The 26244-nt window shown below is 46.3% G+C and overlaps 1 protein-coding gene across 6 annotated transcripts in view; it reads right to left on the reverse strand.

Moving 5' to 3' along the window:
- The window catches only part of Fmr1 (synaptic functional regulator FMR1), a 57919-nt gene that overhangs the window by 2279 nt on the left and 29396 nt on the right, over positions 1-26244 (reverse strand). For 4 of the 6 annotated variants that reach the window (XM_084593834.1, XM_084593836.1, XM_084593835.1 and 1 more), the window contains 7 exons: positions 18080-18158; positions 17091-17200; positions 16423-16482; positions 9693-9773; positions 9335-9602; positions 8013-8150; positions 5710-5927 (listed from right to left, as the gene is read on the reverse strand). In XM_084593834.1, coding sequence (XP_084449960.1) covers positions 5710-5927; positions 8013-8150; positions 9335-9602; positions 9693-9773; positions 16423-16482; positions 17091-17200; positions 18080-18158 — 954 coding nt within the window. The remainder of the gene's footprint in view (positions 1-5709; positions 5928-8012; positions 8151-9334; positions 9603-9692; positions 9774-16422; positions 16483-17090; positions 17201-18079; positions 18159-26244) is intronic. The other 2 variants (XM_084593839.1, XM_084593837.1) reach the window with 1 other exon arrangement.

Consider the following 26244-nt stretch of genomic DNA (forward strand, 5'->3'; position numbering starts at 1 on the left):
TCGGACATGGAGGGCATGAAGCGAAACGCTGCAATATGTTTGAAAATATGAAATTTTCTATCCAGCCAAGCAGAACTCTAGCGTTTGATACCGACAAAGGATCGTAAAGGCCCTATAGTCGATAGGCTTTGGAAGTGCCTGTGTGATTGGTATAAGCCTTTGCTACCTTTCTCTTCCATAAGTGCCCACTGTCTCTAACTTAAAAGACCATCACTATTCGCTCCTGTATATTACATGACCTGACCAAAACCTGCCGTAAAACCCTATTAATTTGACCTCATCAATTTGGAAATTTGAACTAGGAGTGCGGTTTCGACCAATGCCCATGTAAGTCTATAAGTGTCGAAAGTTGGTTAATTCATACTCGTGCCACAGGTGAAATTTTATGTCATTCAAATCGAATGATATTTGTTGACTTTAATGTAATTCTTTCTTATATGCTGCTACACGACCAAAACTAATGCCATTTGCAAATAATGGCAAATGCAATGGATACAAAAAATGTTGGTGAGCCTTCAATATGCTGCGAAAATGACTGCGCGGTGAACGAAAGCAGCCGTTAAATTTATATTCATTTCTTGCCTGCTCGTAATCAAGCTGTTGATTGCGACTATCTGTTACGAAGCTAGCAGCTGCCTCGGCGGCATTTGTTTACCAAACGGTATGGAAGGTGCATGTGTCTGCGCTCAGGTGCGATAAGCGTACAAATGGCCTGTTTAAACAACGTACACTTCTCATGCTAAAGTACGTGCCTAATGAGACACCTAAGACAGTGTCTAGTGCACCATCCGACAGCACTTCTATAAAACCTTTGAGTATCGCTCGATAGCGCAGCACACTACAGCCCCGTCGAGTCCCAACTTTGCATGATCGTTTGCTCGGTGCAATGCCCAACAAGAAATGCTGACCCCAGCCTCATCAAGAAAGCAGACTACAAATTGAATTGCTTGCCACACTGTATGTTGCAAGCTTACCGTAACGATGCTGCCCGCGAGAGCGGCAGACGGCGATGCTCTGGTTTCCTAGCCATCACTAGGCCTAAAGGGTTTCGCATCGAACTGCCTTACTATCAGTTCAATTGTCTCACAAACTGTCTCACACTAAACAGAAAGTAATTTCGGCGACATCTTAGCAAGCTAGAGTACAAAATCGGATGAGCTGTGGCACATCAAAGGCAGCTGCAACGGGACTGCCAGCAGAAATTTGCTTGTATTCCAGTTATTACCCTTACCAGAAGCTCGTTACATATCGTAGGCTGGTTGGCTGGAAGCGAATGTGCAAGTTTTTTTTCTTTTGCGTGGCTATTTGATATGTTTCATATAATTTAATGACTAGCTACAAAACTATACAGGCACAGAGTAGTATTATAATGAGTGCGGCACTTTTGTAGTTTATTTTGGGGTGTATATTCTCACCGACTAGATAACACACTTCATTGTTGATCCGCATTCTAATGAGTTTCTCAAACTCATTCGATACGTAACGTTAGAGAATTCCATATTTTCTCTGGCGTCAGCTAACAAAGTCATTTTTCACGAATATCATTCGATCGAAATGACGTTAAATTTGCCATGTGGCAGGGTTATAGGCCTTACAACAGTTATTTGGAAGGGGACTAATGTCAAGGTACAACCGTTGAGCCAGAAAACTTCCAAACAGACCTCCCTGAACATGAATTACATGAAAATAGCAGTGCTCGCACATGTGTGCGCAATAGGGCAGGTGCGACGATTGTCATCGTAAATGCCCCATTGCTGGAATATAGGCAAGCATCACAGTTTCGGATTCAAATTACCCACTGCTGCCATTGGGCATGCACACTCATCTGCCAGTAGCATCCTTTAGAACATTCCTTTGCACGTAACCTATCTTTTATTTTGGCTTGGCATCACACTGTTTCAAAGCCTGCATCTATGTACTTCTTCCAATCCTTTAAGAGGGAACACTCCTCTTATCTATGGACCGATTTGGATTAAACTTGCAGCACTTATGTATTTTGACATGCTGATTTTAAATACATATATAATTTTCTTCTGTAGAGTGCATAGATTTAAGAATTTTGCCTAATTAATGTTCTTCATTTGGAGGTGAGCTAATTACTAAGCACACAAGGGCATGATGAAAATCAGTCTGCATAAATTATCTAGAAATATCAGAGTGCAGCTAACCAAGAATGAAGGTGCTAGATTAATTGAACTTGTGTTACAGTACATCAAACTTTTCTGTGGAAAAGTTCAATTTGACACCCATTACAAATAATTAGTTTTGTAGATGTTGCCTCATCATAATTGCATATATTTGAGTCTTACTGCACTTTTCAAGAAAGTATCTTTGCAGCAACCTCAAAAATGAAAGCATTAGCACAAATTAATCAAGAGATATCGCTTCTCCAAAATTGCAGCAACCTCAAAAATGCTGTTTCGAGAAAACAAGGAAAAACATGTCAGAACATGTAGATTTAAATTATGGCACGGTTTGACATATTAATATGATCGGAACTGGTTGGAAAGTAAATTAAAGTAAAAACAATGTGTTATACCAATTTGAGCCGAAGTTACACCATTATATATATATATATATATATATATATATATATATATATATATATATATATATATATATATATATATATATATAAAAAAGCCTCAAAGGAAAGGTCTATTTTGGTGCCAAGACAATCTTTTCATTAAATTTTCCCATATGGTTACTGCATTTACCTTGGTGTCAAAAGATACATGAGGTTAGATTTAAAGAAAATAACTAGCAAGAGCAGGGCAAGAAATATTGATCTGGTGACTGCCCAAAATTTAATTTTGAGAAATCGGCAAGAATCGTTTTGGGCATATGTTTGAATTACCAAGGCTAACAGTAACTCGATAAAATGATTTATGACTGCTTTCTGGCTTGAATGCACCGTTTCCCATCGAGATGATTGTCCCTGCAACTAAAACACAAATTTATTTCAAGAAAGTTTGCGATTCCGCATCCCGCACGTGACGCCGTTTCGCGATCGCCGCTGCCGCCGCGCCACTAACTTTTCTGAATGCTCGATCTGTCGCGGCCATGAAAACTGCTTAGGTATCACTTTTTCAACTGCATAGTCATGATTACGATGCTCGCACGCGGCAGGATTCGCCTTGAGGAAATCGTTCGCTTTCCTATCTGTCACGCCACCGAGCACCACCGGCTACGCCCTTATCGGCCCATCGCGGAGCCTCGGCACTTCGTCGCTGATCACAGGATGCTGCGTTGCCGCGTCACTGGCGCGCCTCTTATCTCTACCTTTCTTCGATGTCTGGGCCAGAATGACGTTCGAACCTAAATTTTCCCTGTTTTAAGCCGTGGTCGTGACGACGGGACGTCACTAAGCCAGCTAGACCTACGCGACCTTTTCAAAATGGCGCCAGGCCACAAACAGTCGACGCGGGCAGCCAACCAAAAGTGGTTATTTGTATCACATGCTTCCGGAGCCCAGTAGCAGCGCGTTTTGCGCAAATTTGTCCCTGTTTTCCGCTTTGGATGTTTGCTCACGAACGCCGATTGTGACATAGGAATAGCCTACGCGACCTTTTCAAAATGGCGACAGGCCGCAAACAGTCGACGCGGGCAGCCAACCAAAAGTGGCCATTTGTATAGCATGCTTTCGGAGCCCAGTAGCAGCGCGTGTTTCGCGCAAATTTGTCCCTTTGTTTTCCCGCTTCGGATGTTTGCTCACGAACGCCGACTCAGCGTGATTTGACATCAATTTAAAGGGCCAAACGCTCAGATTCGCATTTTTGGAACGCTGTAACGTGCGAATTAGGCGGTATTTTTCAACTAAAATTTGCAGATAGTTGCGGAAACATCTCAGGACCGCAAAAATGAAGAAATAAAAAATCCAATTTTTAGACCAATTTTCGGCCGCAAAAAGCCGTGTCCCCCCCTTAAAGTACGCAGAACCACACTGCTTTAAGCGTGGAAGACTGTATTGCGCCTTGAGAATGCTTCACTGCAGAGTCCTTGAAGTGAAGCAATCGAAATACGACGGGACTGCAAAGAAGCATCACTGCCACTGCGTCACACCGGGAAATGAGCCACTGTGGCTCTTATGATACTGGAATAATTCACCATTCCCAACAGCATGCGCAAAGCAAGACACCCAAATAAAACAATGAAAAATCACATACTGATTAATTTTCATCATATTCAAGGCATTCATTAAATAATGTTACTGTGATGCATCTGGTCTCTAGCAGTTTTTGAGGGCCATTTGAAGTTCAAAAATTCTTCCTAGTCCCTTCGTAGGCCAAATTAAGCTTTTGCTATAATTTCATTTAGGCTATCAGATACCAAGACAGTCTTATCTATGTTATTTTTTTTCTTACAACTTTACCTGTAAAATGCAAAGCACAGTGCATTTGTTGCTTCTTTTTCTTTCTGATGGCTGTCTGATAAGCATATTAATTTTCGCATACTTCTTAAGTGGCTCCAAATATGATGAAGGCAGCCTGGAGGTTGCTAGAAGCCTGCTGTCATCAGTAGATGCAATCGGGAAAGTGAATTTGTTCTAATTGGTTGCACCCTATACAGTGAAATCTCGTTACTACGAACACCACATTAACAAACTTTTCAAATTAACAAATTTTTTAAGAATCCCCGGCAGATTTGCCATGTTTTCAATGTAAAACTATTTCAGAATTACGAATTTCAAAATAGCGTATATTTCGGAATAACGAACGTATTTTATTTCTTGTTCTATAATTTTGGAACATCAGTATTACGAATTTGGCTAAAATTAACAGCACCGCAGCTTGCAACTCTCGCGTGAAACGAAACAGAAACCGCCGTTTCTGTGTGTATGGTCCGTGGGCTGTAGCTATCATCATCAGGACATCTAGGACCAGCTCCTAGCGCCACCATGAAGCTATGGTTTATTACGCAGTAGCCAGCAGGCCTAGCTGCCTGCGTTTTTTTTCTTCCTGTGTTGTGTGCCGTACGCGACTCGGTCGTTCGTGCGTTCGCGCGTGCGGGACGGTATTTTTTTTTTTGCCGCTGATTATCTTATTGTGAAGTTTGTGCGAGATTGGCGATGATATTAGCCAGCGAAGTGCCAAGAAGATATGAACGCAGCTGCTTTCACTGCAAGAAATCGACGCAGGGAAAAAGCGATTCGGCCTCTACAGACCGCTAGCATTGCCCCATCGACTGCCGCGATCACTATGAAAGACCGAGACAAGATTTTCAAAGCTCAGGGAGCATTGAAGATAAGGTCATAAAAAACTCCGATTTTTTTTTCTTTTCTTTTTGCACATGGACAAAGTCTGAACTTTCATCGCTCGGTGCAATCACGCACGCGATGAGGTGTTCCGGAAAGCGGAAAGTGTATGTGCTGTAGTGGTGTAATGTAGTGCGCGGTCGTGTTTGCTACATGCGGCAGAAGAAAATAATGAATTTCTTCAAATAAATCAGCTTTGGAGTTAGTGCAACCTTTTCACTTGAGGTTTTGCTTGTCTAAACACGTGCCTACTGCCAAGGTATGTCATTTTCATACCTAGGTTTGACCACTGGCTTATAATCGCAATTTTTCATTACAACAATATTTCAAAATAACGAATGATTTTTCGCGGTCCCGCGGGATTCGTTATATCGAGATTTGACTGTAGAGCCCATGTTTAAGAATGTGGGTTCCTCTGCTAACAGGTACAAGGGAAAGGCAGTGAATGCACTTACCTTGCGATCTCTTGGAGGCAGCGGCTGCGCTGCATTGCCCTCTTTGGGGTCCCGAGGCTCCGAGAAGCTGCGCGCGGCCACACGGTCTCCGCCTGCTTGTTGCTGCCCTTGCTGTGACTGTGACTGCTGTGGACCACCTTCTGGACCACCGTAACGCCTCGGCCGGCGCTTCTGGTTTGGTCGTCGGTTACGTGGCCCTTCTGTTGAAGCCACACTCTCTGCAGGTTCATAAAACATTATGAGCCCCTCAAAGTATATGCACCAAGCGTTTCAAGGAAGGTTGCCACCAGTTTTTTAAAAATAGGTTTTCTGAGACGCGAAGGCTACTTCTGTGGCACTACTGCACCAGTGTGGCAGAGAAGAGAAGACAGGCAAACAATGTTTGCTGGTTAAATAATTTCTGGTAATTAACCCTTTATTTATATTTCAGTTAGTAGTTGTAATCATAGATATGTCCAACCATTAGCAATAGCCATAACAGCCTCTAGAATTTTGAAAACACGATTACCCTTGATGCTGTGGCTCAATAACTATGGCTATATCATGCGAAAAACCTGCAGTATCAAAAAACCATCGCTATGAGCACCACACCCAGCGTCACCAATCAAAGGCAAAAGTGTTGTGTCACCTCTGTTCTGTGCGGGCTGGTGCAGCAAGCAGCGGTGTGCAGAAAGAGAGGTGACAGGACTTGCCGAGGGCAGTGCTTTAAGCGCAGGTTTCTTGAAAGCGTGTGCGCTGTGGCACAAGATAGCAAATATTTGTTGGGCCAAAACCAATAGTGCTCCCAGCAAAGCCCCAAGTCTTGTGAATGCCTAATGGGCCTAATGGGACCAGGAAGAATTTTCGAATTTTCAAATGGCCCTCAAGAACTGCTAGAGGCCAGATGCAAGTGCCACGTCAACCTCTCTATCCCACCTGCACTGCTGAGCACGCAATCTTCACGCAGAGACCAATGTGGGATTTATCTAGATAAGGCCATGCTGCACTTGAGCCACATGCCAGTGAGCCACATGCTGGTAGCGTGGCTTAGAATAAGGGATTTTCAAAAGCATGTGTTTTCCGACGAGAGATCACTAAAACTTGTAGACACATAGCTGATAAATTTTCGAAATTGTAATGACTATCTGATGGCTGGCTAAATTCCTAATTGCACCTAGACACTTAACTGTAAAAGTTAAAAATGTAATAATCAAGAATTAGTCAGCCAGCTTAGTAATGAATTTTTCTGCTGCCAACAATACTGTGTCGCAGAAGCTGTACTCGTATGCTGAAATGCTTATTTTTAAATATCAGTGCCGGGCTTCCCTATAACACCTTATACTGCTTCTTGCAATGGACATGTCGAAGGAAACTGCGTAATGCAAGCGATGCCGTAGTAGTGTGTTTTTAATGTGCACTGGTTCTAACTGTACTGGTGTCCTTGCCTTCATCAAACTGTGGCCCTCAGAGGCCTCATGTCATGCCCATATCCACAGGGAAGTACAATTATGCAAAGATGACAATGAAATTAAGGAAAAAATCTTAGCAGCATAAGTACGTTACTACAGTGTAAAAGTAATTCATGATTTCTTGCTTTTTCCAATGGGTACCTATCAGGATCTTTGGAAGCTTCTATTTAGTGCTTTTTTGTTGCTTCCAACCACGAAATCAACATGTAAGTCAGGCATGAGAAGCAATTGGTTATACCCTTAGTTTTTAGCTACAAGTGCGCAAGTACCTCATCAGAAGGCCGAAATGACAGCAAGTACTGGGACCACAAAGCGGAATTTTAGACTAATTACTGGCAAAAGCTGCCATTTTTCTTTGCTCTGGTTTTACTTATAACTGCCTTTTTGCTTTGCAAGGTTGCGAGACTAGGGAAGTATCTTGGCCAATAGTGTCAGGTGGTGCTGGATCTTGAGTGTATGCTGGCTGAAGTACCAAGTACTAACAGCCAGACACTCAAGGTATTATGCAGTTTGTTAGCAATGGGATACTTTTCACAGTAATAAATATGTAATAAAACCAGCAATTAAGACTGTTTTAAAAATCGCCATTCAGAAGCAGCAACAATTCCTAGCAATGAACTGCCAAGCAGCAGCTGCTCAGGTTTGTAATGCTTCAAGACATCTGAATGGACAGAGAGCACAAGGCTAACTTTTCCTCATGTAGCAGCAATGTGTCCCAACAGGTATGCATACTTCAAACCTTCCATGAGTTTTCCGAAGTTTGAACGAATTTCCGCACAGACAAGTGTTTCCCACAAATATTCCCCCCCCCCCCCCCCCTCCAACCCATCCCCAGCCAAGGACTGAGCCACTTGCCCCTGTCCAGGCTGGCCACACTTGACACCTCGTGGCTGTCCAGCAGCGACTCGTCCTCGTCAGTCACTCGGCGTCGATCACGGCCGCCTCCTCGCCTAGGCAGCTCGGGAGGACCGTTCTGGCGGTCGGGCCTGAAGCCTGCAAGGGACAGCCCTCGTGGCCCAGCTGCACCATGCTGACAGCGCAAAAAGCTAAGGAGCCAGCCTTAAGATCTGTGGCGCTCTGTGGCAGCACTTCAAGCTCCCTGAAATAATGTCACCCCAGCTGTGTTTATAAGAGCCGAATGCCCTCTCCCTGGCATACAAGGTCGCCACACTTCCCAATGTGGAGGAGGAAGACCCTTGCAGTAGCAGAGCACGCTGCCCCAGCAGGAGCGAAAGGGTCTCCCCCCAGGCAGCTCACACACACAGCCCAGGTGACAGAAGAGGCCAGCCTCGTTTATTGCGTGGTCCAGGCACAGACACCGTATTTGCACAAAGTTGGCTTCGCGTCCAGTCACAATTTTTGACGGTGATCCGCTCTCACATGGACCCTTTCGCCCCTGCTGCAGGTGCAAGGTTTCCCCGACCACACAGGCGCACACACACAGTCCGGCACACAGTCAAGGCACACCGGCGAGGGTCCTTGCGGGCATTTGGCACTGGGCGCATCCTCCACAGCCTACAGGACCGCCTGCGCACACACACACTCCAGGAGGCGCCATCCCTGCCGCCCCAAGTGCCGCTGGTCATGCAACGGGCGGTGCTCAGTAGACTAGACTGTTACATCACAGGCAAGGTAAGTGTGACACCAGAGAAGGCAGCAATGCTGAGCACCAGGCCATGTAGTTTTCCCGCTATGCAAGGAAGGCTCCCACCAAAAGACTTGCCACTAAGTTGCACACAGAATCCGTACCGTATTGGTCAGATGTGGCATTGCAAGTGAGCAGTGTCCATTCTTAGCTGGTTCAGAGAATAAAAATTCTCATTAAATCTTGTAACCCCAGATGCAGCTTCATACAACCTCCTTCTGCATCAAGTGTTGCCAAACACAGAGAGCCAGTGCTTTGTGTCAGACTACTGCTTGAACACAGCCTTTGGTCCAAAAAGTGCACACCCCTCCTAAAAACATGCAACTGGGTTGCGCTAACAGTCATGAGCTTGTTCAGATGCCTCACATTCTGAAGCAATGCAAACACTCATGTGCAATGCTTCTGTTGTGAATTTGAAGGTGCAGGCTCCCACTACTCCAGAGGATGCAGCATACTTGCACGCAATCATGACACAACCTGCTATTGTGTGCACCCTAGGGTCTGCCCCGGCCCCTGCGGCTGTGCTGCCCACCTGCCGAAGAGCCATAGCGTCCTCCGCCATCTCCTCCAGCAGCCCAGCGCCGGCCGCCCCAGGGTGCACCTCCTCCACGAGGAGCCCCTCCCCGGCCACGGCCTCCCCGGCCCATGGTGGGTGGTGGAGGCCCACCCTCGTGATGCTCGGATGCAGGGTGGTAGCTCAGGCCCCCCCGGCGGCCCCCACCTCCCATCGGAGGAGCTCCCAATTGGCTCCGAAGCTGCTGGTCAATCTCAAGCTTCTCCTGGCGCAGCTTCTCTACCTCCTGGAAGGGAAGGGGGGGGTGAAACAAGTACAATTTGGAGCCAGGATGGACAAATGGACACACACAAGCCCACACAACGGCCATGATTACCTTGAGATGCGCCAGGTGGTACTCGAGGAGGATGCGGGCATTGCCGATGCTCTCCACTGTGCCCACAAACACAAAAGGCACCTGCAAATGACAGCGAATGTTTACATGTATGCAATTAGCTCTATGCACATTACAAACTGAGTCTCTTAGCCTGCATTGACCTGTACCTCACTGTTCCAGGATTTTGACACTTTTTCAGATGTTTTCTGGCCTCTGACACTTTGCAAAAAAACTTGCTACTTTGATCCACGCAAATTCAAATATCCATATAATTATAACTGCTATGGGCCTTGCATTCAGGGCTTAAAGTCAAGGGGGTCTTAGGGGGGTCCACCAATATGGGATCTGAGACCCCCCTGCGCACGAATATATAAAAACTGCATAAGTATGATGCAGGCTGCCATTTTTTTATTTTGACAGTGGTTTTCAAATCAGTTCTCCCTTGTTTCCGCAGTTTCCATCGTGAGCTTTAAAAAGAACCGTAACATTTTCTAAAACCCAAGACGAAGAGCAATAATTTCTCCCCTTTGTAAAATGATGCGCGAAGCAGGTCCCCAGCCGCTTTCTCTCTCCCTTTCCACCTCTGCTCGAGTCACTAGAGACCTCCCTCAGATAGAGGCAGACTTTAAGCACTGCTTGCATTAGTTCGAGACCGGCCGTATTGAGGAATGATCAGCACAACCTGAACTACATTGCTGCGAAGTTGATAGCGCATCTGCGACATGCAGAAATGGCAGGTGCAACAAAAGCATGAAAGGCCTCATATTAGATTGATCACTTAGTTTCAGGCTTCACTATTACATAAGCTCTACATCAGTCTGTTGCAACGGTAGCTATCAGCTGCACTTTAGCATGTTTCCATCATTTCCATCCGTGTGGCTTCTTTCAGTGTACTACAACTGCCTGCTTGCCAAGTGCTGCTCGGACAGGCACATTGAAGGATGCCTTAAAGGATAGTCTCCTTTGCAAATTCTGAGTGCCCACACAATTAAGCATTGATGGAAATGCAAAAATAATTATTGCATTGTTCCAACTCCCAAAGCATGTGAACATCGCCCAGTTTTTCTTCACCAAATGAATGCACTATACCTGAGCAAGTGGTTCTTGCTGAACTTTTCCTCTAGTCCTTTGAAGCTCAAATTAACACTTTTATTGTATGTGTAAACTGTAGCTCAGAACAACAAAAGACCTGTGAAGATGCCCTAGGTTGCATGAAAGGCATGGCACCACTGATATACAGTAAAAACTTGTTAATTAGACTCCCGTGAATTTGGAAAATCAGATAATTCGACCTTCGCGCCTGGTCCCCAGAATTATGTATAGGAGTCTATGGGACGAAACTCTCGTTAATTCGGACAGATTTGACCGCACAACGAATAATTCGGACAACTTCGGGCAGCTACCGAGGCTCGAAAACGAAAATAAGATGAATGCGGCGCAATAGCGATACCCAAAAGCAGCATCGTCATGGACATCAATTAATCAATTGGCTCGACTTGTGGCTGGATGGGCGCTTTTTCTTGTTTTTTCAAGAGTCGACATTACTGGCGGCGCCATTTTGTCGTTTTGCTGCTGTCGGTGCGCTACGCTGTTGTACTAAGACTGCTCGCTTTAGTGCGGCTCATTGCTTCTCTGTTGTGCGCTGGTATCACCGCACTTGCCCCAGATGGCAACACAGGCGAAACGGCCAAAGAGCTACGAGGCCAAGGACTTGGCTACCAAAGTGGAAATTTTGCGGGCCCTTAAAGGTCCACTGAAAGGGGTCACAAAGAAGGGTAAACAACGCCATAACACTGATAGTTATTGAACCACCCATCATTCTCCCGCAAAAATTTTCGATCTAGCTTCTGCAACACTAGAGATATCGGCGATTAAAAATGACCCTTCCAATTTTCCCTCTCAACTCGTACGCCGAAGGGAGCCATAAAAAAACAAAGAATACAAGCAAGTTCAAAGCTCCGCCCAGACATACGTCACTTCGACGAACTTCCGGCTGCCGCGCGCTCGCTCGCTGGCGTACTCGCGCCAACCCGTCCTCGCTTGCACACGCCTGAAGAGTTCGCCAGTTCGCGCAGCGACGGTTAGTGTAACCGCGAACCCGTGGTTATCCTACGTTACACGGCGGACCAAACTATGGTTGCAACACTAACCGCGGTTACCGCAAACCGAGCTTGACGACCTCGGTTTGCGTCGTTAACCGAGGTTATGACGGCGTCTGTTGACGGAAGCTACTCGTCGGCGTCCGAGTGAGCGAAACGTACGAGCAGGTCTGCTTCACAAAGTTACTCATTTGCCCACTGTATCACGTTTAAAGATCGATGTATAGATTATGGTTCCGCCCGACGTCTTCGATTACGGCCGACAGCGCAGCGACTGCGTACTGAAGCCTTGTCGTGCCTACAGTATCATTTGAACGGCTTGTTGCTGAGCAGAACGCCAAAAAATACGCGGCCTTAGCTATGAAAGTACACGAGTTTGCAACGCTTGAAGCACAGGATGCCGCGAGCAGGCTGAGGTACGTTACACAATTACCGCGGGGGTGGAACGTGCGAGCGCGGCGAATGCCGGCGCCGTGCGTGACCGTCCCTAGTCGTCGCTAGGCCTACTGTTTCGCTTCGAAGCCGCGGCGGTCGACGCTTTGGAACATGATCAACGCTGTCGTAAATCGTCTACTTATGAAACTGCCTTATAGTGATTCCTATCCTGCCATAGTAAAATAATTATAGGATTAACTCTGCCGACGCATTAATCGCAGAGCTAGTACGAGCAGATCGGATCAGCCGAAACGCACCAGCAGCAGCTGGCTTGAGCAGAAACTAGCTTGTATCACGGCTATCGCTCTTACCAGCAATTTGCTGCTGGTCAGCGATCCTCACGAGGGCTTCATACTTGATATTCGGCTCAATATTCTAGACGCCAACAAATTTTAGCACGCTTTATTTCGGACATCGGTGCTAACGATCCGCCGTGTCGTTCGCGAACGGTATGCGGGAGGAGGGGCCACAGCGGCGATGTTTACGGCGGTCAAGGAGGTGCTGCCATCGTGCGGTGCTTGACCGTGCTGTTGACGCCTCGTCGGACGACACTCCGATACTCCTGAAACCACGTTATATAAATAAGATATTTGTAAATGCAGCTTCGTTCTGCCGATCCCTGCGTCACTTCAGTTGTTGCACTTAATGGGCAATGGCCACCTAACCGATAAGGGCGGCGAGCTGTAACAGCCCGCACAGAGTTCGAGCAGCGCACGAGCAGACGACTTTCGCAGCTACCGGAAGTGTGTTCGTGACGTCATGGTTGCAGTGACCGCAGCGAATGGCAGCTTCTATCAAGCCTTGCCAGTCAACCGACCCGTGACGTCACGGGATTAGGAAATAGTTCCATGCGACACCGCCAAGCGACATTCCCTCTGCCCGCGAATTTCAAAAAAGGCTGTTTTTAAAAATTAATAATAAATCGCTGGCTTTGTTCCAAGGAGTTTTACTTTGCGTTAATGCTCAAAATGATGTGTTCTACACACTGAACACGTTTATCAGTGGTTTCTTGGAGGCCGTTTCTGTGGACCTTTAAGAACGGGCTCTCCCGACAAGAAGCAATGAAAAAATATGACGTTCAAAGGAGTACTTTAAGCACATATGTAAAAAATGCAGAACAGATTCTTCAGGCGTTCGAAAGCGAGAAGTTCCAAGCGTCAAGAAAGCGTATGCGAACAGCAGCTCATCCGGAGTTGGAAGAAGTTTTGCTTCGGTGGGTGGTCAACTCGCGTGATGCAAGCCTCCCATTGAGCGGACCCCTCATCATGGCGCAGGCCGAGAGGTTTGCACTGATGATGCATATCGATGGATTCAAAGCGTCAGAAGGGTGGTGTGCGCGCTTTAGAGACAGACAAGGTCTCGTTTTCAAGACTGTGTGCGGCGAAAGAGGTGCCGTCAACGAAGATGTTGCCAGCTGCTGGAACATAACATATTGCGGCATATGATCCAAATGACATTTTTAATGCTGATGAAACAGCACTTTTCTTTTAAGGCATTGCCTGACAAGACTGTGACAATGAAACAATGAAAGGAGATCCCTGCATCGAAGGAAAAAGGAGTAAACGAGTCACCGTTCTTTTAGCCGCAAACATGACAGGGACAGAGCGCTTTCCGCTTGTCAGTGGAAAGGCACAAAAGGCACGGTGCTTTAAGAGCATGCCTGCTCTTCTGATGGAGTACCGGGCTAATAAGAAGGCCTGTATGACATCGGAAATTTTTCGCGGCTGGATACAAAAGTTAGACCGACAGTTTTCCGCGAAGAACCGCAAGGTGTTAATTGTCCTTGACAACTGTAGTGCACATAACAGTGCCACCGGACTGAACAACAATGAAGTTGTTTTTTTGCCGCCCAACACTACATCGGCCCTCCAACCGATGGACCAAGGTATAAAAGACTAAATACCGCAGGCGTGTGCTGGAATGCATGCTACTGTGCAATGAAGTCGGCAAGCAGTACGACAAGGATCTTCTGAGCGCGGTCAACATTCTTGCCTACATTTGGAAGAAAACGCCTGCGCACGTCATCGCTAACTGTTTTCGACACAGTGGCTTCGTTTTGCCAGAGCCCTGCAATGACACAGTGGAAGAAGTGTCGCCAGACGACAATGCAGATGACTGCCCAGATTTCGAAGGTGTGCTGCCGGATGCGGTGACACTCGCCGATTACATCAGCATTGATGACGGCGTTGCTACAGCTGGCTCTCTAACTGAGGAAGAAATTGTCCGGGGCGAAGATTCGGAGGAGGAAGAGGGGCTACGAGAGGAGCAGCCTCGGCCTCCTCGCACTGTGAAGGAAGCAGCAGAGGCCCTCGTGTTAGAGGAATTTTGTTGGGGCACTGTAGATGGCATGCGCGCTGCTGAGCACCTGGAAGGACTGAGGAAAATAGTGTCTGCGCGGGTTTCTGCGGGAAAGCAGACAAGCATCCGTGATTACTTTATAAAGGTATGTTGAGATAAAATCGTGCATGTTTTTTTTTTTTTTTTTTGTTCTCTCGATAATTCGGCCATTTGGTTAATTCGGACATATCTTACAGTCCCTAGAAGTTCGAATTAATGAGCTTTTACAGTACTGTGCACATATAGCCATTCAGTGAAAAAGCCGCAAAATGTTGGCAAAATCGAATAAATTTCCATTACTGCTGAAAATGTTTCTATCACTCCAAGCAGGCAGAGACAAACGGCAAAAATTACACTGTTAGTAACTCAAGTTTGTGGCCTTATGTGCAAGGGAAAGAAAAAAGGTAAAAGTAATTGCCTAGGTTTGTTGCGAATCAGAGCTTATTTAGACATATTTGCATAGCTTAGCTTAATCGATATGTCTTGGCAACGTATTACACATTCCAGTTAAATGGGTAGCTTCTACATTATTTTCAGTGTAGCCAGGTTCAAACTTCACATGTCATGCAAAGTGCTACCCACCAATTTTAAGCACCCTTTCAAATCTTATAAATTAAATGGTAAATTCCCAGGTTCAGTGATGTGGTACTCTATATGTAAGGGGAATAGGGTAACACAGAGGTGTGAGTGCACATGTTCAAAGCAATTGCCGCAACTCCCGCCCATTTATTGCAGCATTCCGTATGCGTGCATTGTCGCGCCCCGCTATTACTCTATCCCTCTAACCAGTAGAGTCCCCCGATTCTAACTAAATGCTCAAGGTCGAGCAGACCGGTTAGCAGCTAAGAGCGAGAGCACTGAATATTCGACAAGTTTTTCTATGAATTCCGAATGCTTACATGTCCTTTCTTTACATTAACTAAAAAATGGAGAGCCGATTAAGCAATGACACAATAACTGAAAATAGAACAGTATCAGTGACACAGATGACAATGCATCATGAAGTGGCGGCGCATTGTATATATGGCACCTCCATGCTTATGCACCAACAACAAAACACGCCCCTGCTCTGTACAGCCAAGTTTGTTTTCGCCTATTTTTTCCTTCATCTTTTCACTGCAACCTTAGACCCATATGAAGTTTGGTCCCGGCAAGTGTACTTCTCTTCACGGCGACATTGCAGAGTGTTTTTGCAGACATGACAATTTCTACTACAGAACATGAAGCATTAGCACGCAAGATTAAGAGGAACACTACTGCCTAATGGTATGAAAAATGCCTATTTCAGCAGCAGCTGCACATTGCTAGTCCATTATAAATGCTTAAGCAAGAGTGCCTAAATAAGAAACTAAAACAGTGGGCTTGGGCAAAATAGTATGACAACCAGCCCAAACGTATGGGACACTAGGAAGGAGCGCCAAGGCCAGCGCTGTTTAGTGTATCGGCATTTGTCCATGTGCTCCTTCATGGTGGCCCTGAGCATTCTGGCTGTTTATTTTAAGTCCCCCAAAGCAGAAAGATGCATGCAAGCCTCTCTGCAATATCCTGTGCACCCCATGCCAATAACATTGCTTCACCACACCACAGACAAGGTTAACCTTGCCCAGCCCCGGGGTTCGTGCAGAAAAAAAGAATTGGTTAAATGACTAGCATGTGCTGCCTCCTGAACAAAACTTCACTTGAGTGAACTTTTTATGGTTCATACACACACTAGCAATAGAGTTGAAACTTGTCAAAATTTTAAAGCAGACTCTGCATAAACACTTTAATTAGGAGGGAAAGAGAAGAGCCAGGAACCCCATCTTAACATCAGGCATGCTTTGACAAACCTGAACCAATACGAACAGAACAAAGCTCACCATTGAGGGGCCAATAACGTCTGATGCATCCGCTTTTCCTTGCCATGTAGAATGGGGTAACTGTTGGGATAAAGCACGCTTGGACTGCACGCACTAGGGCCCAGACAGATACACCTTCTGCATAATGATGCCGAGGTTCTGCATGCCTTAAGCTTTGGCATGCACCTCATAAGTGAGCCCTCCTCACTGTTCATTCAAGTGAAGTTCTACAGAGTTAAAAGAGCTATGTCAGGTCACCGACCTAATGCACAATCCCAACTACACTATCAGACAAATATACGACAAAAGACATCTTAGCTATTTTTGTTAGAGAGTTTGTAGCATGATTTTTTTTTAACATATGGTAAGAAAACAAGTGCTACAAGTGCTCTATGCTCTCTTGGTAATATTCCTTCACTAATGGCCCCCAGTTGCACATTTCTTTTCACAGCTCAAATACTGTAGTAGTAGGCACCTATCATGAACACATCCAAACCCTTTGCAACTCGTGTGGAAATACATACTTGCCAAAGTGCTATGTGTGTACTCTTCCTGAACAGCAAGACCCAATGCCTTCTCTCTAAACAGGCATCACCTGACAGCTTTTAAAAAGCACACGCAAACCACGAGACAAAGTGTATGCACATGAAGAGACAACCACTAACACCACAAAGGTGAAAAGTACCCACCTCCTCCCGGGGGCTCTCATTCTCGTTGTCACCTTCAATCTTGACCCTTACTACACCCGACTTGTCCACCATCTCCTGAATGATACGGCCATTCTTCCCTATCACCTTACCTGCGCATAAGAAAACAACATTGCATGGCTTATAAGTAGCTTTTCACTTTCCACGCTAGAGCAACTATCTGTGGCCTCGCCTGTGCCTGCCTTTTTTTTGTGCAGTGCACTTGAGCATTGGGGTAAACAGGAGAGCGCCCCTGCACCATTCACACACTTCTGGCCTATCTGCAATGCCAAGGCTACAAGCAAGACACATCAACATTCTTAAAAAGAAGCTCACAGCAAAGCTAAGAGATTGCTTCAGATATCCACAGCATACTTTTTAATTTATACTTGAAGGCAGGAGGGTGACGGTGTAGTAGCATATGAATAAATGTCCCGTTTTTAATTGTCACAAGCACATCAGAAGCTGTGAACTCAAGATATTACAATTATTTACGATTATTTACGATGCAGAGCTACCATTAAAATCATTGTCCTGTACCTGCTGGAAGAGTGAGTGGTGAGCAAGGCACACTGTGGCCACACTTCCGAGCGCATCACAATCACCTGGTTTAAAACAATTCAACAACACCTGCTGTTATTGCTTGAAAGTCTAATACATCAGAGTTTGACTTATTGTTCTCATGGCCCTTTCCTATCCCTATTCATGTGATATTTGTACAACAAAGTGCAAATGTAATATTTAACTGACTGCACAAAATTCATCAACATCCACGCATGCCAACAGCACCACATTTTCCAGTCACAGGCACAGATTCTTGGTCATGTTGACCTGGAGGGCCGGCCAAGAGGAAGGAAGCCCACTTTGAACTCATTACAATCGGGTTTTACAGCAAACATAAGGTTTTTTTATACAAATGGGAAAACACAAGTTAACATCAAGTTAGGAGCACCAGAACAATATAAGTTGAGCCTGATGCGCATTATACTTACCGACCAATAGCCTAGGCACTTGGATGGACTCTTCTGCGTACTCCAGCATGCCCCGTGCTGTTTTCACAGACTCTTCAGTCTGAAACAGGGCAATGAATAGTCAGTTGCTACACTACGACAGCAAGGACTGCAAAATGCACACCTCTGGACATGTGGTACACAATGATGACTTTGGTAGCTGGCAGTAGAGAGTTGATACGAAGAAATCAATTTGCCATGCCAGCACTACCAATGGCTGCAGAGTTAATTATGACAAATTATCCCAGTCTTTGATGTGGAGCAGCCTTTTGTTCCGCGGCAGCAAATGCACGTTCCACTGGCCATCTCAGAACAATTCGCTCTGCAGCCAGCTTTTGATCCCCTGAACAGAAGCAGATTTAGCCTCGAACTGTGCATCTCTTTCACCTTTAAAATAGCTAGGTTCTGTTCGTTTCTAGCGAGACATGAGCCCATGCCACCTAACCCACAGTTTTTAGTTAATTTCCTTTATCAGCCCCATGCGTTGTTCAATCAAGTAGCAATTCCTCTAGCCTTAATCTCCAAAGCAGATGAAAGCACCCAGAGACCATCGCCTACAATGGTGCTTACAGGTGCTTTGTAAAATAACATTCCTGAAGTCCCTAACAAACGGCAAAAAATCAATGGCTACATCAACACAACAGATTGCACAAGCTTTCTACAAAACAAAATTCACAGATATTTCCCACATTTAGCTCTTGAAGTCGTTGACCACCACAGCACAGCAAATAGCAATGCATCTCACAATCTAAGTGCAAGATACAACAGCATTGTATTTTTTTGCCTATCCTCAAGCAAAACTGTGTGAATAAATTCAATTCCATACGGTTGCACATGTGACTGTCCGCAGGTCTCCATTTCTGTCTTCAGGTGGCTGATCAGAATTGGCTTTGCAAATTTCCTTTTTCTGGCACATAATTTGGCAGCCCTTTTCAGGGGCCGTATTCAGAGTTTGCATCGTTATTAAAAGCGTCGCTTTCTCCCCGACCTCGAGTCATCTGATTGGTGGAAACGCCGGAACCAGAAGTGGTATTACATCCGATCAGATGACTCGAGATCGGAGAGATAGTGACTTTCAATAATGAAGCAAACTCGGAATATCACCCCAGACCGATGAGTGGAACCTTCAATTAGTCAGCCCGATAAAACGACAATGTGCAATATGTGCTAGTGCAACTCACGAGTGACATTGCTTCCCTCCAGGAAAGAATAGAGTAGACTCTCATTGTAACGTAGTCCTGCATGGTGCAAAAATTAATTCCTTTATATCCTTAAAAGCCCACATACCATATGCGGTGTAATTTTGGGATAGCAAAAATGGCAAAAAAGTTTTCATCCATATAAAATGTGATGGAGGAAAAAAATTGCCTACAATTACGTTGCTTCCTAATGCGAAATTTAAGTGCACCTCATTAGATGTTTCAGCTTTTAGATAGACTGAGATAAAGAATTCAAACAAGACATGTATGTACGATTACAGACAACTTTTTTATTTTTCACTCATATTTTTTCAAGAAACACTCCCCTAACAGCTGACTGTCATGAAGGAAGCTTTGTGGACCGGGAGGTCGTGGGAAGCAGCGCATGGGCCCATAGAAATTGGTCTGGTTTGGTTTGTGGGGTTTAACGTCCCAACGCGACTGAGGCTATGAGAGACATCGTAGTGGAGGACTCCGGAAAATTCGACCACCTGGGGATCTTTAACGTGCGCTGACATCGCACAGCACACGGACGCCTCTTCGTTTCGTCTCCATCGAAATGCAGCCGCCGAGGTCGGGTTCGAACCCGGGTATTGTTGCGTGGTGAAGAGAGAGTGGACTGACTGATGCCACTAGCGAGTAAGGTCAATGTGGTTGGTTTGTGGGGTTTAACGCCCCAAAGCGACTCAGGCTACGAGAGACGCCGTAGTGGAGAACTCTGGAAATTTCGACTACCTCAAGCTCTAATGTGCACTGACATCGCACAGCACAAGGGCGCCTTGCTTTTTCGCCTCCATCGAAAACCGGCCGCCGAGGCTGAGATTCGATCCCGCGTCCTTGGGAAAAGTAGTCGGGCGCCGTAGCCACTGAGCCACCCCGGTGGGGAAAGGTCAACGTGGCTCTGCGTTTCGGCTTGGGATGTATGCTCCGTGATCCGCTGATGCCGAAGCCATTGTTTCAGCAACCGGAGAACACCGTCGCCGCCACACGGGAAGAAAGGTGGGTACACGCAGCAATTGGAGAATGCCCGCGGTCACCGCCACAGGGGCGGAGCTGGTTACAAGGCACGACACCAACGCAGAACGCAGGAACAGGCACCAAAGAGCTGCGCTCTATACTCCGTTTCATACATCAGATGCAACGCAGCGAAAGCTACGCAAGTAGTCCTCAAGAAAAAAAAAAGGAGGCGTATCACTACGCGCTCGTTTCGTGTCTGAGTGGTTTCTGCAGAAACGGGCTCTATTCCGAGCATACACATTTGCAATAAGTTGCTTCGCATGCCTGGGCATCTTCGCAGTGCGGATCTGATAGAAAAAATCCGCTCTGAAGAGGAAGTCGAGGTCACTGTTGCGCACCACGGAGGGCACCGCTGGCAGGGTTGCGGGGCAGCGAAAGCGCGACACGAACAAAAACGACAAACAAACATCACCGAATCTGATCTTTTCTCTCTAAAAAAAAAAGGTGCTTTTTATGGAGTTGATGGCAAATGTAAAATGAATTAAACTTGCAGACAAAGCAACTATTACTTCTACTCGTTAAGAGCAGGCACTATTTTCCATCGCGGATGCGAAGCAAACAAGAGCTCTAGCTTTGGCAGTGTTGCACTTGATGTATGAAACAGAGTATAAATATCAACAAATGTATGTATTTGCCTCACATCTCATGGTCGCCCAACAAGATGTATGCGATCTGCGTTGCATTTCCAACACCGCCCCACCCCACCATGCCAGGCGTCGAAGTTTTCCACGCACCCTCACGTGCCAGTACTGGTTCACTCCCCTTCAAGATCAGACATGCTTGAACAGAGAACTTCACGCAACCTGAGGAGAAGAGGATGAATTTGCTTCCTACTAGGACATGTCACGCCAGTGCACAAGGTGCCAGCGAATGCACGTAGCAAATGTTCTCGAATTTGGGGTTTTCATGATCGTTAATGTTCGGTGCATCGTCCACAGCGAGTTCTTTGCTAGTGACATCTTTCCGGAACTCTTCTTTGGTGCTTCTAAATGCGTTCGGTATACCACATTTCTTGAAAGTGTAACCAGTGTGCTTCTCGGGAATGCTAGTCAAGAGTCCACGATTCAGCTGTAGGGCATGGTGAGGCCCTTGAGAAACACTTTCCAAGTGCAGGGTGCCGCTTTTGCTGTCCCGACACTGTGCGGGGTGCACTTGACTTGCTTCCAGCTGCATGTCATAAGCACCGGGCTTGCGACAGTCATATGGTCAGTGTGCCAAAACCGAAACGATAAAAACAGTTAACTGATGATACTGCTAGATATTGTTTTCTCTCGCTGAAAGCCCGATGCTGATAGTGCTGCATAATAATGGGCCCGGAACTGCTTTTTCCGGCTGAAATTGGTTCGGACCCGATATAATACAAAGTGGAAATCTGACAAAATCGGGAAAAAGAAAACCTCATTATATGAAGGGTTTAAAAGTCTGCGAATAAACCCAAGCAAAAGGCTCTCTGACATCATCAACAAAGATTAGTGTTGCCTTTATTTACACGCTAGAGAGTAAAAAGTACACATAAGTAGAAATATTGCCCACACGCACAAAATTAAAGAACCAAACAGCCTTAAAACTGCTTCAGGTAATAGGCTTCCAAGCAACACGTGGCGGTGCTGCTGCTCCTGACGGGAAGCGCCATATATGGCAGAAAAATAGAAACTGGGAACATGGAGGCCGCACCAGCTGAGCGTTCTCCTTGCACTGCCGCACTCCCGCTCCCTTCCGAGCACATGCAGCACTCTCTCGCGCTGCATCTGCGGTGGGTCGCAGAGTACCGTAAATGGCGTGGCTTGAGAAAAATCTGCTTGCTTGACTTTTACTTTCCGTAAATCGAACTTGAATAAGTCGTTGACAATGTGTACTCTTTGAAGCACACAGACAACTACGATAAATACTGGACGGCGATGCGGGCTTCGGAAGTCAACGATCACATTGCAAACGACGCATTATTTGTGTTATTTTAAACAATAGCTTATACAGCTCGTTCGCTCTAAAAACTGCCGCCGTAGTAATAGCTGCACTACGTGTCAAAATTATTTTATCGAAGGTTCTGTAAAAAAAAAAAAAAAATTTGTACCGTAAATTGTATCGTATAAAATGATACAAAAATTAATTTGTGGTTCTAATGACCGATAATTGATTGACAGGCAATGAAGAGTTTATGAATTCAATGTAATTAATGAACGAGAGGAATAAGATGAAAAAAAAAATGAAAAAGGGGGTTCAAAGGTGTCAAAATGATCAGAATGAAAGCCACTGCTTTGTGATGCTAATTAAAAAATGTAGGAAAATGTGTGACTGATAATTTAAGTAATAGAAAAAATAGACAAAATGCATTCAAAGGTGTCGAACTGCTCAGAATGGAAAGCCAGTACAGTCAAACCTGGTTATATCGAACCCGGATATATTGAATTTTGGTTATATCGAACTCACGGAATATCCCCTTGAAAATCTCATGTAAAAGTATAGGAAGGCTACGTTATATATCGAACTTAATTTCACCGGTTGTTCGATATATCGAACTCCGCACCACGCACTGGAAAATGTGCCTTTCTCAAAGACTATCGCATCACCCTTAGCCGTTTGCCGCGTGACGTTTTCAAGCCATGCGCGGAAGGAATGAGAAGGAACAGTTCAGCGACGGCTGATCTGGGCAGCGCCGCGCCCATTCCCCAAAGGTGCGTGCATCTGCAGTTATCGTTTCCCGCGTGCCAACACATGACGTTTGCAAGCCATGTGCGTGGGTGTGCCCATTCTTTTGCCATTCTTTTGCCGAGCTATCTCTCCTACAGCAGACGCTACACATGCGCCAAGCCAGCTCAGCCCGTTTACAGACAGACGTCGAACGCCTTCTCCAGCGTGTTGCGAACCCTCTGCGTGCGGCGGCTGACTGGCTATGGCGCCTGCGGACGTTAAGAAACGGCAGCTCTCTCTTCGTTCTGTTTTTTTTTTTTTTTTTGAGAGTCATCCTTTCTTATCGCCGTGCTGTTCGGACGTTAAGCGGCGGCAGTTTTTTTTTTTTTTGTGGGAGTCGTTTATCCTGTATGTATGAATCAACGAAAGCACGCAGTCAGCTGCTGCGATCATGACACCCGCCCCAAGCGCGGCGTGGCTTGTGCAATCAAGCCATCACGGGCAGTCTGCCAAGTTCGCTCCCCGCCACCGCAGGAGCTATCAAAAAGATAAACGCGCCCGGGTGTTATCGCTGCGTAACATCTTGGCACGCTGCCAAGAAATGAGCTGTGGATGAGACCACCGAAACGGAGTGACACGCGCCATCGACATGCAAGGGAAAACGCTCGCGATTTCTGCCGCAGCGACACGGAAACCTTGTTTTGAGCTGCCGCGGTGGCTCAAGTGGCGAGAGGGATGCAGTTCCAACAAGTTTGAAAATTTTCGCTCTATCGCTGCCGCTCGTTGCCGAGATCGCTCAATCGCTTGCATGTGAGCGAGCTGGCCTTTACGCATTTTTTTTTTCTTTCAAATTCTCGGGTGCAAAAGTAGAGGGTGGGTTCATTATGCGAGTGGATTGATTACGCGACAAATACGGTATCGCTTTTTCGCATCGTAAGTGCCGTCACAAGCCAATTTCAGTACAGTCAAACCCCGCAATAACGAAACCGCCGGGGAAGGAAAACCTTTTCGTTGTCGCGAGAATTTCGCTGTCGCGAAAATCGACAAATAAGCACACCCATTACCTTCCAGAACCAAGATTTAATTAAAAAAGTCGCTTATTTTGCTCTGCTTGACATTGCTGTGCAGGAGCTTGACGACTCTGGCTTCGCAGCTTGATAAGCTATGCATAGCTTCGTCGTCGTCGTCGTGGTCGCCGAGAAAAGTCCGGATCACATCGAATGCATCAAGCACATCACGCAAGCTTACTTGCTTACCTTGTGCTTGGTTTTCGCTATCTTCGTGGTCACTCGCCTCATTTCCTTTGCGCACACTGTCGATAATAGCGTCGTCGCTGAATTCCTCGTGCACGATCAAGTCGGCGTCTGCACACAAAAAGTCCTCCAGTTCAACAGCCTCTGGCACCATTGTATCTACACTGCGAAGCGCGTTCCATGCTTCGGTTAGTGGCTGCAGATCGTCACCGCTTGCAGCTTCCGGTTCTGCCAAGGCGTGCTGACCAGCTGCGAAACCGGCGTACCTGAAGCAGTTCTGGACAAGCGTGGCCGAAGTAGCAATCCACGCGCCGGCAAGCATCTCCAGCGCCATGAAGAGGTCAATTTCCGTCTGTCGCTTCATTTCGATGTTTAGCAACATCCGCTGTATGAGCCTTCTTCGGTACGCAGACTTCACACTTTTGATAACCCCCTGATCAAGAGGCTGGATAACGGATGTGCAGTTTGCAGGGAAAAAAAATCAAGCGGATGCTCGTCAGGGCAACGTCTTCAATGTGGTGCGCACTGCAGTTGTCCAAAAAAAGGCAGACAGATCTGCCCTGCTTTCGCATGTCCGTATCAAAGGCTCCCAGCCAGCTTGTGAATATTGCGCGCGTCATCCACGCTTTTTGGTTTGCAGTGTACTGGACCGGAAGCTTTCGGTTACGTTTAAAACACCGTGGAGTCTTGCTCCGGCCGATCACGAGGAGGGGACGCTTGTCAGATCCATCCATGTTTGAGCATAAAAGAATGGTGACCCGCTTTTTGCTCAGCTTGCGCCATGGCATTCTTTTCCTTTCAGGTCTAGTGTTTTTGAAGGCAACATTTCATAGAAGAAGCCCGTTTCGTCCGCATTATAAATTTCGGAGGGCTCGTACTCGTCCATTATGCCTTCGTAACTTTTCCCCATCCAGGAAGATGCTGCTTCAGCGTCTACGCTCGCACACTCCCCCGACAACACTTTGGCGACGATGCAGTGCCGCGCTTTAAATCGACTTAGCCATCCGGCACTTGCCTTAAAGTTGTCGTGCCCCAGAATGCACGCGTAGTCAATCGCCTTTTGCTGCAGGAGGCTTCCGGACAAAGGCACCTTGTTCGCTCTCTTGTCCAGGAACCACTGAAATACGGCTTTGTCCACGTCTTCGTAGACCGGCGCTGCCAAAGTCTTGTTCTGAGCGCGCGCGCCTTTCTGGAGTGCCGCCATGATGCCATTCCTTGATTTCAGAATCGTAGAAAGCGAGCTGCACGGGATACCGAACTCCTCCGCAATATCAGTCTTCTTCCTGCCTTTTTTCAGCTTCGGCCATAATTGCAGCCTTTTCCTGCAGCGTCAAAAACTTGCGCTTCTTTACAGGAGGCGGCATGTTTCCGACAGTAAAAAAAAACAACAACAAAAAACACTGTACACAGGCAAGTCGCGAGCGGCACAAGGCGGATGGCGAGATCGGCGAGATAGCGTGGTCGCGTGGTCGGCGCACTAGCAAAAAGAAAAAAAAAGGAGGTTCCTTGCTCTTCCGCGGTTGGCCGGCGGTGTCGTCACGTGGCGTGAAACGTCACATACATGCGTAGTGGCCAACAGACAGGCTAGCAAAAAGCTGCTTTCAAAGGGCAAAAAAAAAAAAAAAAAATGCTTTGTTATCATCATCATTACCGAACCAACCGAAAGTAAACAAAAATGGCTGCGCCGGTGCTTGTTGGCAGGTGAAATGAACGGGCTCGACTTGTCGGATGAGTGTGCTGCTGCAGTTTCGCCCATTCTATGTTCCCGACTGGCTGATGTGCCAAAAAAATGTTGCAGATTACTACCTCAAACTTTCGTTAATGCGAGACTGCTTTTTAAAAACCCTTCGCTGTTGAGAGCGGACAAATGCACTGAACCCTATGGGAGTTCGCCGGGGGCGCCAGAATTTTTCGTTGTCGCGAGAATTTCGTTCTTGAAGGCTTTCGTTATAGAGGGGTTCAACTGTATATCGAATTATCGATATGTCGAACTATTTCGCAATCCCCTTCGAGTTCGATATATCCGGGTTCGACTGTATTTCCCGATGCT

The sequence above is a fragment of the Amblyomma maculatum genome, chromosome 2, assembly GCF_055883805.1.
Source record: "Amblyomma maculatum isolate TAMU_Amacu chromosome 2, ASM5588380v1, whole genome shotgun sequence".
Taxonomy (NCBI): Eukaryota; Metazoa; Arthropoda; class Arachnida; order Ixodida; family Ixodidae; genus Amblyomma; species Amblyomma maculatum.